The sequence below is a fragment of the Gambusia affinis genome, linkage group LG15, assembly GCF_019740435.1.
Source record: "Gambusia affinis linkage group LG15, SWU_Gaff_1.0, whole genome shotgun sequence".
Lineage (NCBI taxonomy): Eukaryota > Metazoa > Chordata > Actinopteri > Cyprinodontiformes > Poeciliidae > Gambusia > Gambusia affinis.
Genome location: NC_057882.1, coordinates 12,786,306 through 12,799,937, shown reverse-complemented (window position 1 = coordinate 12,799,937; position 13,632 = coordinate 12,786,306). Strand labels below are relative to the sequence as shown.

The following is a 13,632-nucleotide window of genomic DNA, read 5'->3' as shown; positions in this document are numbered from 1 at the left end:
TCTCTTGCACTGTTCTTTTGCTCTGGTAAAAACCATAGGCCCCAAACCCAAATGCCTGCTGGTCCTTTACCAGGCCCCTATACTTATAGACAAGTGGACTGACCCACATGACTTCCTGTCTAACTCAAAATGAATAAGAAAAATAATAAAACAAAAAATTAAATAGAATCAACAATTATTAACTTGCAAATAAATACTGTAAATAATACAAAAAACATACACTTAAGAATTAACTAACAAAATTCAAATAAATAAAGAAATAAAGAATAAATAGCTCCAACACAAATGTTGCAGCATAGCGGACACAGGCAACAATGCAGGTCAAAGGTGAAAGTGGCCGCAAGTGGGTGTTGCAACTGAAGCTATTTCTCTAGTTTCACATTTCTGAACTTCAGACAATACCTGTTTTTTTTTTGTTTTTTTTAAACAGCACAGTCTGTGCTTCTAAATACCATCTGATTAAAAAGTTACCGTATGGTTTATAATTAGGTTTTTTTTTTCGCAAACAAAAAACTGAAAAAATATGGCATGTAACAATCTTCAGACTCCCTGAGTTTACTTTAAATTCATTACAGTTCCAGCTGCAAGTCTCTCCTGTCCGTTATTGCACATCAAGGGACTGAAATGCTTGTCAACGTTTTTTTGGAAACCAGCTAAAATCGGTTAACATCAAGCCACTGATTCTTAATTTATTTCATAAGTTTTGGTGCGATTATCCCCTGTTTACGGTGTTGTGCAGTTTTGTAGTTTGACCTTTTCCACGTGTGCTGTGTCACTCACTGGACAACAAGAAAATATAATATTCAAGTCACTCCACTGTCGTCTAAATGCAATAAATCGATTGTTTTTGCAAACTCTGAAATCTAATAATTGTTTTAATAACTGAGACTTCAACTAATAACCAGAATTTCCTGATTTTCTGTAACTAATGAGCCCCAGAAGGCCATTTATTTTGAATAGCATCGAGTTGGTTTAGAAAGCTTTTTTCAATAATCATTTCAAAATGTATTTTGTTTTTACTCAACTTATCTTTAATTTTAACATTTCTTTATGATATGAGACATTTAAGTGTCACAAAAAGCAAAAAAAGAGGATATCCCCTCTCTAAAAAGAGGGGGAAAATATTTTTTCCTGATAGGAAGTAATAAGACTGAATATAAGCGGCCGGCTTGTTACAGAAACTTTCCCGGGCCTCCTCATTAAACCTCTCTCTGCTCCGTGACCCGCTCCTTTAAGCTGATTTATTAATATGCCAACAGTAACACAGGAGGGGAATCATTTCATTATTCCTCTCCTGCGTTCCTTCAATATTTCCCTCTCTGCCACTTCCCTCACTCATAAAGATGAAATTGGACTTGGCTTATTCCTCTCTGGAGCCCGCTCCACTTCCACTCTCCTAATGGCTCCGTCCATCGGTTTATGTCAGTCTCTATTTCGCTCTCTGCAAGTGACTCTGACTCCTTTTTGTGGGATCGGTCTCTCTCTGCTTTTCCTTTCTCTCTGCCTCCATCTGGTCCTGCGCGCGTTTCTTTCCCGCCGCTTCGTCCACCTCCACATTTTTTTCATCCTGCCCTCCTGCCATCCTCTGACCTTCTCCGCCCTCACTCATCCAGACTCGCTCCGGTTCGTCCACCTGGATTTCCTCTCGGATCGACATTAATCCCAGTTATCCTTCCTCCCTCCTCCGTTTTTCTTCCTTCTTGTTTATAACTGCTGAATCTCAGCTAGAGACCTGGGATGTTCCTGTTACTGTATTAGGTTGAGACAGCTTTACCAAGGAATCTGAGCTGTTTTATTTTATTCTTTTTTTTTTTGCTGCTCTGACATCACTCTTACATTTCTAGAAAAATATTTAGACAATTAGAGTATATAAAACGCATAAAAGACCAGGTTACAATATTGAGAGCTGCAATAAATGTCTCTTCTCACCTCTTTGTTTCTTATTGGGTTAATTTGTCTTTGGAGGAGAGTTAGAAATGAAATGTAAAATGCTTCATGGTTTTAAATCCTGGATTAATCTGACCTACTCTTGATACTGGAAGAGAAGCAAAAAAACAACAAGAAAAACAAATCAGTCCTGGTTTTGCGTTGTTCTTTTGAGCATCAGCATGAACACTCAGTGCATGTGTCTTTTGTCTGTTCTGCTAAAAGGTTTGTTGTAACAGAAGACAGTATGGCCGTGGCAACAGATGAGAAGTAATGTACGGTAGAAATCAAAATGCAAAAATCTACAGTAATTCAGGTTAGTATAAATTAACACATTTACATGCTGCCTTTCCTTTCTGCCTTTACCAGATTTGGTCTCAGCCTGGTTATTTTTAGTCAGGTTTTGCAGAACATTTGGTAACAAGCCATGATTCGACTTGATTTGATTTAGGTGTGTTGATCCTGGGAAGGAACGAAAGCAGCCAGGAAAGCAACCGTAGAGCTCTGACTTTGGAAACCAAAGAGATGACATTGCAGGCGTTTATAAAAGCACATGCAATCTTTAGATTTTGGAAAAATCTTGAGCCCCATTCAGTTGACTCTTTGAGTCCGATGCTTCATGACAAAGAAGAAACTGCATGTTTGTCAAAGAAGAAACTGCATGTTTGTCCCACTTCAGGTGGGATAGTGACTGCTCTACAGAAGAACCGCACTCAGAACCCTTGCCCTCTATGATCTCAGGTTCTCTTTTCACACCCATCCCCCATCCACGCTCCTCTATCAGATCAACACACAGAGGTCATATACATTACGTCTGATCTTCACTTACAGCTACAATAAACAGCATGTCGCTGCCGTCCATCAGCTGTGTTCAGTCGATACAGTTGGTTAGGATACGGACGTCATTGCTGCTGCAGCCAGAGAGCTCTGCTTTAAAACAAAAGAACGCGACCAAACAGTTACTGCAGGGCAAATGGGTATTTTCTGCTCAACTGGCTCCCGCGTCGGAGCAACGGTTACAGTGAGGAGGTGGGGAGGATGAGATTTATATGGACGTTCAGGGGTCAGCTGAGAGCACGGGGAGAATAATTGTTAGCAATTGTTTGACTACCGCACACTTCAGCTCGACGAATTGCAGAAGCGGTCCTGTTATATTATCGATAAACAAGTTTCCGCGGTACATCTGGGATTGCATTGTTCAGATAGCAGTCATACCTGCAGCGACCTCGACTCTGAATGATCTCACTTGGATTGTTTCCGTATATATTTTATTGATCCTGTGCTACCGGATTACCACACGTCTTTGCAAACTGGTCCGCTTTAAACTAAGTGCAGGAAAGTATTGATACCAGGCACTTCCTTAGTTTATGTTTGCCACTGCATCGTTATCCTTGTGGTTGTGAGCGGAGGACTGGGTAAAATATAATTTATCATTGGCCATCTGGAGCTCAGAATGACATTTACTATGCATGTGGCGTTCTAATTTTATTTTTTAAAGAGCTGCAATAAATAGGGGGACCTTTTCCACTCGGTAGGCAAAAACCTGCTTCTAGCAGCTCAACATCATGTTGGCATTTATTATTTTGCCGGCAGTTTGGCCATAAGAGCGTTTACAAAACTATGCAAGTAAATGAGAGTTCAGAATAACCAACATTGGAGAAAATGACTGAAGAGAAATTAGCTTTTTCTTTGGAATCATAAAATCCAAAAGGTGATTTTCCTGCTTTTAGTGTGTTTACCACATGCATCATTTATGTCAGTGAATACTTGCAAACGTATCCATACTTCTTGAGCTTTTCTTCACACTTTGTCGCTTTCCAAGCATAAATTTCAGCCTATGGCATTGGGACTAACACAAAGAAGTGCATCATTATGAATTGGATGATGACCTGTCTGCTGCATTCTGTGTTTTTCAAGATGTTGTTTGTTCATTGATGTCCAATAACAACAGAATGTTTTGTTTTATTAAATTACACACAAGTGAGAGTTGTTTGCCTATGAAAATTCTTAAGAAAAATTGCTGCAATGGATTTAATTACGGGGTATCAGAGCAACAGGGACTGGAGAAAAATGCACCAAGCACTTTATTAAATCTTTTTTTACAGAAAATGTTTAAGTATTGTGTCTTTTCCCTTCCACTTTGCAAGGCTGTGCTACTTTGTGTAGGTCTATTACATAAAATCCCATCAAAATACAAGAAATCTTGTGGCTGTAAAGTGAAAAAATGTGAAGCAGTTCAGGGGGTTTAAATACTTTCGTAAGGCGCTCCTGTTTTTCTTCCAACTATGTCGATTTAAGTGTTTATTTTCCAAATTTGAAGCAGTAGTTTCCAGTTATAAAATGACACACTGATCTCAGTGAGAGAGACTCTGGGCACTAAAAAGGTTAGCTTTTATTTTGGTTTTACTAGAATTTGGCTGTAAAATAATGCACATATTGTTGAAACAAACACCTGATTATCTGCTGATGGAAGGCAGTAAAACTTAATGTACATGGTAATGGAGATCAATAGACCTGCAGGAGAGAGCAGCAGCATTGCAGCACTGCTCCGTGTCACAGACTCGTGCAGACTCTCGGTTATTGTTTATGTGTCCAGCTGTTTTTCACCAAGGAAAGCCCACTCCACTTCAAGGGTTTTCACCTTTCTGAAACTCAGAAATCACTCAGGCAGATCTTACAGGGCTATGTGATGCTCTCCTGGATGTGAGCCAAAAAAAAAAAAAAAGAAAGCAGCAGACTTAAATCATTCGCCTCCAAGGTTGAAAGCAACAAAACACTTAACTGCTTTTCTCCGACCGTCCCCTGGGCTGCAATTCATCATCTCAGCCTGTGCAGTTCCTTTGTGTCCAGCAGGCTCACACTTTACACCCTGATGGCCGCACACCGCTCTGACCACCGGCCGGCTCTTTTTCAATTAGCAGCTTTCGGTTTGATCATTATCACCCAGCGGGCGTGTCTGTCTAAGTTTAGTTTGATAAAATGACCTGCGTTAACTCATCTGTACGTTCTAGGGCTGGTCACTAATGTTTTCTAAACCTATCATATTTCTGATGTCTTGGGACCAGAGGCGTCGCAGTGTTAATGAGTTCACAGAACACACATACCACTATTTATTCACATGCATTCATTCTGAACTGACCTGCATCCCACCTCGAAAAGATGAACGACACCAAAACAAAAAACTATTAGTGCCGTAGTTTTTGGCAACACCTTGCTGCTAATAAGTTGTACACCCTATTTTTTTCCAGTAGATCAGCCCCTATATTTTTCCTCCTCCATCTTTCTGTGTTGGAGCACACAGACAGAGAGAGAAATCTTTGACTTGCACCATCTCCCTCTATCATCCTCTGTTAGACTGTCTCCTCTCCAGCTCGCCCTGCTGGTTTCTGCAGGATGTAGATCTGAAGAATCAGATGGCCGAACGAACAATGCTGAACGCTTTCTCTTCTTCGTAACTTCTTACCACCGTATGCTCTACATATAGTAAGGTTTAAATTAGTAATTTTGTGTAGCATGCTGATTAAAGCACATCAACTTTACTTTAGTGATATGACCTCTTGTCATATTTCTCTTGTTGTAGGCCACGTCTTTATCAAACAGGAAGTTATGTAAATAAAATTCCCGAAATATTATAATCAATCTAAAAACGAAAAAAAATTTACATTCAGTTATTTATTTTGAACTGTAGAGGGTATCAGTAGGTGTGGAACCATATATATATGTTACTGCATTCATTTTCAGAAAGTATTTAACTACAAACACTACCTTGATGTTAGCTATAATGTTTAAATTCCTGTTTGTTTTGTAACATGATTGTTCTTCATAGCTGTTTCTTACGTGATCAGCACAGCTGTCCTCAATCAATAATCATCCTCTCCAGTATTTATACTTCCTGGTTTTTGATGTCTTTTATCTCCTTTGTTCATCTTGAGCTGCTGTGCTGCCTGAGGTTTGACTAGTTTCTCTTTCCTTTAATTGCTGTTCAATTTTCAAAGTCTCTGAAAACTAGAATTTGCCTGCTTTTGAGTCTGTCATCTTTACACGACACAGTAGAGGCAAAAAGGAGCACGAGTTGCTCTGACTTTAGTAATTACGGGGAGGCAAACAAGGATCCTGACTGCTATCTGCCACCTTTGTCCACCAGATGTCGCTAACGAGCAGGAACAAGCAGCTTAGTGTCAGGGATGAAAACGCAGCAAACACGATCTGATCGTTTTTACATGTGCATCATTTTGGAGAAGGATTGGTGAAAACAAAGTAAACTTTCAACATGAGTGCTTTAAAGATAGAAAGTGAAACAAAATGTTCAAAAACCAATGTCACCCAAGGTTATTGGTGGAACTGTGGAACTTTGGTGTGGTTAGAGGATTTTTGCTTTCACATCAGTCACCCTCCTACATGTTGAATTTCACATCTCTCTGTCTACTATACATTTGCACAGTGTTGACATTTATTTTTTAATGTATTTTATTAACATGGACTGCCACAAAAGACAATTTCAGGAAGTGTAAACGTGTAATCTATCCCCATGAATCTTTGCATTGTAAAAAGGCCTTTGCTGCACATCATAGAGTTTTTCTAACAGCCTTGCACATCTACAGAAAGGCTTTAAAGAAAAATTTAATACACAATGCTACAAGATATGTAGAAGTATGCGCAGGCTAGTTTTCCTCCACGTGTTTCCGGTGGCCCCTACAGGGTAAGAGGCTAAGTGAACCGCAAATTTGTGCCTTTCTTCTTGCCACTCTCAAATTTGAGAAGAGACGGATCGATAATCTAGTTTAGCTGGATTCTCTTGGGGTTAGCTGCAGCTCCTCCAGAGCTGCCGCTGGCCTCTTGGCTGCCTCAGTTGTGATCCTAACCCAGGCAGCTATAGCTATGTGGTCACACTTTCAGATGTTGAATTGAAAAGTTCTCCGCAAGATCTTGAAGGTACGCGAGTGAACCCCAAACCTAATGCCAAGGCGAACTGGCTGCGAACTTTTCATCAAATGCAGAAAGAATGAAACGTGATTCTAACTCGCACCCTGCCTGTTGGTTGGGCAGCGTTTGCGTCCTGTATGGGTTTTAACGTTTCAGTTTTCTTGGTGCCGTGTTTCTTGGAGCGTAATCGCATCAGCAACGATTCCACGTCTTTATGCAGAAGCCCTGACAGGTTCCTACTTGCTGCTGCCATCAAGAGGTGAACAGGCTGGAATGCACCAGAGGGGGAAGCGTCTCTGCTTGTTTACTAAAATGAAGAGCCAGTCTGAACTTTTGTTTCATGACCCGTTTCTCTTGTTCGTCCTGACGGGGGAGGTTTCCGTTTCACAGCCGCCGGTTCTCTGTTTTCGTTTCAGACGAGCTTTTTAAGAACCACAAACACCACCGGCTTCAACTGAAGCAGTGCATAATCTCCCACATGTGCTTCATCGGTCTTTAATTACAGCAACTCCCTTCTCTCTGCTCCTTAAGCTTCACCCGTCTGGAGGATGTTATCGCCCCTGCCTTGCCTCCCCTCCTCTGCTTAATCCCATCTTGTTCTCCTGTGGTCGAGTGGGAAATTTGGAGAATTCCTTTCAGCGACCACACCACGCTCTCAAGTCACATGTTCGGCTTTTAATCCCCCTCCTTCCTCTCCTTTTCCTAAATAAGGAATTTACATTTTAGTGAGGAAACAAAGTTGGAGCCCCATGGGCGGGTCATGGAGTGAAATGAGAGGGTTTGAAGGCGTAACAGTTTTTGCGCTCTCTCTCTCTCTCTTTTGTCACAGACGGGAGGTGTTTGCTGTACTTGTGCTGGCAGCACACTTTGCACCGAGCCGTGGAGGAAACAGGAAAACACAGCAGCACAAGGCCCAGTTAATTTCTATCCACCTGAAAGCTACAACCCAACGTGAGTAAAATCCCTTGGTTTTCCTTTTCAATCTGAGGTTTCTGAGATCTTTCTGGTAGTTTGGATGCCTGTTTGTTTGCTGTGGATTATTCCATACAGGGAGAATGAGAAATGTTCAATGGTTCAAGCACCCCACCCTCTTTCTCGCTCTCTTTCCTTACTGTTTAATTATGCACAGGCCTGGAGAAAATGTACATGTATTCCTTCAGATTCAACCACTTCAAGTTGAAATTGTCTATTTTAGCCATCTTTTGCTTCACACACTGAAATGCAGGAGTCTAATTCAGGAAGTAAATGCAGAACATTATTCATCATGTGCCTCATGTCAAGCATGAGGTGTTTTTTTTTTTTTGTTTTTTTAAGTGCGTTTGTGTGTGAGTGTGAGAAAAGTCAGGTCTGGCAGAAATTAAACAAAAGCTGATATGGGCTCCTTTACTTGGATCTCTTATGTGATCTTCTCAAATTCTGTTGCAACAAGTAAGTTGTGAAACGCTTCATTTAACGGAAGATCGCAAGTTATGATATGAGAGTGTGGGAGCGCTGGTGCAAATGAAAGCACAGATGGCAGGTGAGATTTAACTTTCGATAATGACTTGATACAGATCTGTTGCATATTGATTAACTACGGAGAACTTTCAGTAAACTCATAAAACGTGATTTGAAACCATAACTGTAAACGGTAATGGTTTCAGAACCAGTTTAAAGAAATGAATTCGCACCACTTCTACATTCTGACGTACTAACGGTGATACGGGAGAAGATCAGTGCCACAAAAAAAAAACATAATCTGGATTCTGATTGTCTGTCATAATCCAAATAACCAAACATTCTTCGGTGTGTCACTTATATTACCATGTAAAAATAATCGCATAACTATTTCTTTTGTTATAGGATTTGTAAAAGTGCCCTTTACCCAGACTGAAAGCTTGTCCCTTTGAGTTTTAAGACTAGATTAACTTGATGGTGCATGAACAAATCTGAGATTTGTCAGAATCCTCACCATAATCCTCTTCAGTACAATATGTCTAAGTTTTCAGATTTGTTTTTTTTTTTTGGGTGTAATCAACATAGAGTAACGGTGTAGTCCCTCTCCCGAAAGTCCCTCTCCTGAAAGACTTCTTCCCCTTTATAAGAATGAAAGTTTAGCTATTTCCACTCATGAAGCAAACTAGTCAGACTTTCTGCTGAAGTACAGTTAAGAGAGCGCTTTTAGTTTTTATCAAATTTTTTTACACTAAAAGTGTAATGATGGATAACGAGAAACTCAACATGTTGTGGGTTTTAAAGTTATATAAGCTCTGAACAACCTTCTCTCCAAGAAATTACATCTGTAATGTTGTTTTGATAAGAGTTTCTAAAAAAGACAGAAATTCCTGTACATTTTTCTTTTTAGCTTTTAAACTATAAAATTGCCCTAAGTTTGCTTCCTACTCGTCTACACATTTTGTTTGATCATGCTTTAAAATAAACCCATGCTGAAACGTCTTCAAGTCCCTCAGTCCGACACTTAAACACACAACTGGCTTGGAAACGATGCCACTTGCTCAAATGTGCCGTGTAATCTGAGAGTTTATATTGTCTTTGTCATCCTCGATTTCTCACTGAGAATAAGTCCTGATGTTTGCAGCTGCAGCTTGTTAACCCGGGCATGCCAGAACATCCCTGATGAAACTCCTCCGATTGAGAAACACACTTTAGATGTTTTGGGGATTTTGTATTTTTTTCCCCACACTTATTGCAACAAACTCGTGGAATAATTTAGAGGACAGGAAGAGATCCATCTGGTGTGTAACCACTGAAACCAGAAAGAAAAAATGCAGACGATGTGCAAGTGATCAACTGTTTCTGTGAGGATGATACGTCAAGTTATCATCACTTATTGCGCAAGTCTGACGAGTGTCTTGTGTTGCAATGGACAAAATAGGTGCGTCTTTGTGCACCAGAGAACCTAATGTCTCATGGATCAAATTTAAACCATTCCTCCTGCAAAAACCCACAAGCACATTCTTGCATTGATATTTACATGCAAAACGCACCACTTCTTGTGTGTGGACTGCTTAAAAAATACCCAGGAAGACTTTCCCATCACTTCTAAACATGTGCATAATGTTATCCGGAGTCATGGAAAACCAGAAATTGCAGGATTTTTGCCCCGCTTCTACACAGGCTGAGTATTGTTACAATTTAGCAGGCTGAATGCAGCGTTTGTCATTTTGAAGCCGGTTCCCATAGTGACAACCGTAGTGTTTTGTTTAGATTCCTCTGTACACATAGCTACTTTTGTCAGGGAGGGGGGGAAGGAAGTGACACCAGAGTGAGCAAACAGGATGCAGGGAGCAGGGCGGTTCGACAGGAAGTTCATAGAGCATTAATAACTGAGATAGGCCAGCCACAATTACTCGCAGAGAGCAACTGGGTTGTAATCCACAAGACATCCATCACTTTAATTTTCTCGTGTTTGTTGGATAATTACACTGCCACGGCCTGGATAATGAAAACACCACCACTCATTGTTTTGGCCATGATTTACAGTCGAAAGTTAAATGTGTTTTGCATTGTAGAAAAGGACACGGATTGTATTCCTATAAAGTTTCCAGAAAAGTCCTTGTCCCTCATTCTTCCCTTTCTATTGAGAGAGCAACTGGTTTTATCTTTATAGTTTAAAACACACAAGATACTCCAGTGGAAGTGGCTTTCCAAAATGCACGTACGCTTTAGGTGCATTATCTGAAACTAATTTATCAAAAAAAAAAATGATAATCTGAATTCCCAAGCTGTTTAAATCTGACAGTGTGAATTATAGTCCGAGTCCCGTCTTAGTCAAACAAAATAGTACATATTCAGATTCAATTAACTATATACTTATGAGTAATTTTTGTATATTGCTACATATTTTCAATTGGATTTAGATCTGGACTTTGACTGGGCCATTCCAACGCATAAGTATTTGATCTAAACCATCCACTCTCATCAGCTTTCCTGAAACTGCTAAGCTAAAGCATCCCACAGCATGATGCAACCACCACCATGTCACACCAAATGGATGGTGTGTTCAGTGATTTACAGTGTTAAGTTATAAAACACTCCACATGTTTTATATGCATACTATATGGCTTATTGCAAACCTTTAACAAATTTTCTAATGTTTTCAAAGCTTAAAAAAAATGTATGTTAAAGCTTAAGGTGTAGACATTCCAAAATGGGGGAAAAAGTGAGAACAAAATACTTCTGCAAGGTACTATATATCTGAAAGAAACTCAACTAATGATTAAAAACTACAAAAGAAAGTTATGTAATCCCAAATAGCATAGAAATCGTGGCTCAATCTTGGGTTTTGGGTGTGCATAGTGCAAACATTTGGTTGCAAATGCTGCAATAACATGGACACACCATCCTGCGCAGATGTAAGGTTAATGAACGACCAGCTTATCTAACTCTCTCTCAATGACACCCAACAGGACAAATATGGCAAACAGGGGTCCAGCATACGGCCTGAGCCGCGAGGTTCAGAGCAAGATTGACAAGAAGTACGACCCGGAAGTGGAGGAGAGGCTGGTGAAGTGGATTATCGCCCAGTGTGGCCCCAACGTTAAAGAGCCCGAGAAAGACAAGGCTGGCTTCCAAAAGTGGCTCAAGGATGGATGTGTGAGTGTTTGATCTGCAGGAATGTAATTATCTAAATAGGACTTAGTAAATCACACTTGTGGCAGTGTTGATGAGAGGTATCTGTTCTGTGTTTAGGTACTGTGTGAGCTCATCAACAGCCTGTATGGAGCCAACAAACCCATTAAGGCCATTAAAACCTCCGGTATGGCCTTCAAGCAGATGGAGCAAATCTCCATGTTCCTTAAAGCCGCAGAAAGCTACGGAGTCATCAAAACGGACATGTTCCAGACTGTAGATCTTTATGAAAGTAAGAAAATCAGCAGATGCCTACTGACGTGTTTTAGCAGAATTAAGAGGCTAATGTTCAGGTCTATTTCTTCCTCTTGAATGTGTTCAAATGGGACTGTTGCATGTTTGCAGGCAAAGACCTGGCTGCTGTCCAGAGGACCCTGCTGACCCTGGGTAGTTTGGCTGTCACCAAGAATGATGGGAATTACAAAGGAGACCCTAACTGGTTCCCCAAGTGAGTTTAACACTTTTATTATCCTTGTGACTAAATCCAGACAAAAGAAAAGCCTGTGGTGCTGAAAATTGTGCTTGTATGTGTGCAGGAAGTCGCAGGAAAACAAGAGAGATTTTTCAGAGGACCAGCTGAACGAAGGCAGGAACGTCATCGGCCTGCAGATGGGCACAAATCGAGGAGCATCTCAAGCTGGTATGACGGGCTACGGACTCCCAAGGCAGATCATCAACAACCCCTGAAGCAGGGCGGGTCTTATACGGCCCTCAGAGGTCCTACGAGGAGGGACGGAGAAGCTCTGACTCTGACTTTGGGCGTGAGGAGAAAACTGACCTTACTGGTCAAGAAAAACTGGACCAAATTAGGGACCAAAGAGAACCTGAGCACATATCACATTGAGACCTTAAGCTGATGTCTAAAGCTTGGTACATTGTAGATTTATAGCTACCCCTCTGCCTGTCAGTTACATTTTTAAACCGATTACGTTTCATTTATGAGAAGGAGTATGTTAATTTCTGAAATCGGGTTTCTGTGGGAAAGTTATGAACAAAGACCGTCTTGCCTGTAATAGGTAATGCTCTTAAAGTTTTCTTCTGATTAGTTTCCATGGAGGCTAATGCTAACTGCTAGTCAGAGAGGGCCCAATATTAATGTAAAGCTGCCATCTTAAAGTGGCTCCAATCCCAAATCTGTTTTCATGTGAATGCTGTTTTGTAAATCTTCAAACTAGAATCAAATTTGCATTAGATTAATTTACACAGAAGTTGTTTTTTTATTATTATTTACAATGAGTTAGTGGTCTATTACAATAACAGGTGTATCCTGTCATTTACAAAATTATTGTTTTGTAATAAGTATAACTTGATCTAAAGTCTGACCTTTAGGTTGTTGTAAAATTGCTTGACCACTGTGCGTTTCACATGGCAACCTTTTTAGAACCATAAGCTTCTATGTAAATCAAGTCTAAAGCAAACATGATGGTGGTTTAAAGGTTTCTAAACTAGCTTTTGCATTACCTGCTGAGACTGGAGTTATTTGAAGATGGGATCAATCCACTTTGATTTTGGCCCCATCTGGATTAACCTCTAGCTACAGGAAATGGCAGAGAAATACTTCCTACTGGTAAGATATTGACGGCTCATAACCTCTCCACAAAACAAAACCCCCTCCCCCGAATGCAAACATTTATGATTGATTTATTTTTCAGTGTGGCTGGAAAACATGTCAAGCAAAAATTAATTCTCTGTTCTCCTCTCTGTTTCACAATTGTAACCAGGACACAATGCTTAAAAAACCCCCCAACAAAACAATAAAACTTCACCGGGTGGTGCATTCAAGGACACGCCAATGTCTGAGTAATAAGTTTGCAATGGAGGAATGAGTTATTTACTAGACACCATGTTACCATCTGCGTACTTCTAGCTGCAAGTGCTGACTTTCTGGCAGTGATATCGGTTTGTTTTTGCATGTTTCTGTGCAGTTGTGAAAGTACTTTGAGATGAAACAAAGGTCATCATATTATAACTTGGCATGGAGAGAAATATCGGCAAGAGGCAAACAAAGTAAATTGCAAGATATGTGACCCAGGAGCAATTTTGAGTCTGTGCTGGATCGTGGCTGAAGATTTAAAAAAGTGATCAGTGACACTCAAAGATATTCACACCCCTTGCTTTTTCTATTTTGTTCCAATAAGTGCTAAAATCCCA

At 40.3% G+C, this 13,632-nt stretch overlaps 1 protein-coding gene across 1 annotated transcript; it reads left to right on the top strand.

Annotated features, from left to right (window-relative positions):
* Positions 1–5,787: 5,787 nt before the first annotated feature.
* On the top strand, positions 5,788–13,268 carry LOC122844636 (transgelin-like). Its single transcript, XM_044140307.1, has 6 exons — positions 5,788–5,875; positions 7,679–7,800; positions 11,259–11,445; positions 11,542–11,713; positions 11,827–11,929; positions 12,018–13,268. The coding sequence occupies exons 3-6, from the start codon at positions 11,266–11,268 to the stop codon at positions 12,166–12,168; spliced, it is 606 nt and encodes a 201-aa protein (XP_043996242.1). The 5' UTR covers positions 5,788–5,875; positions 7,679–7,800; positions 11,259–11,265; the 3' UTR covers positions 12,169–13,268.
* Positions 13,269–13,632: the final 364 nt, after the last annotated feature.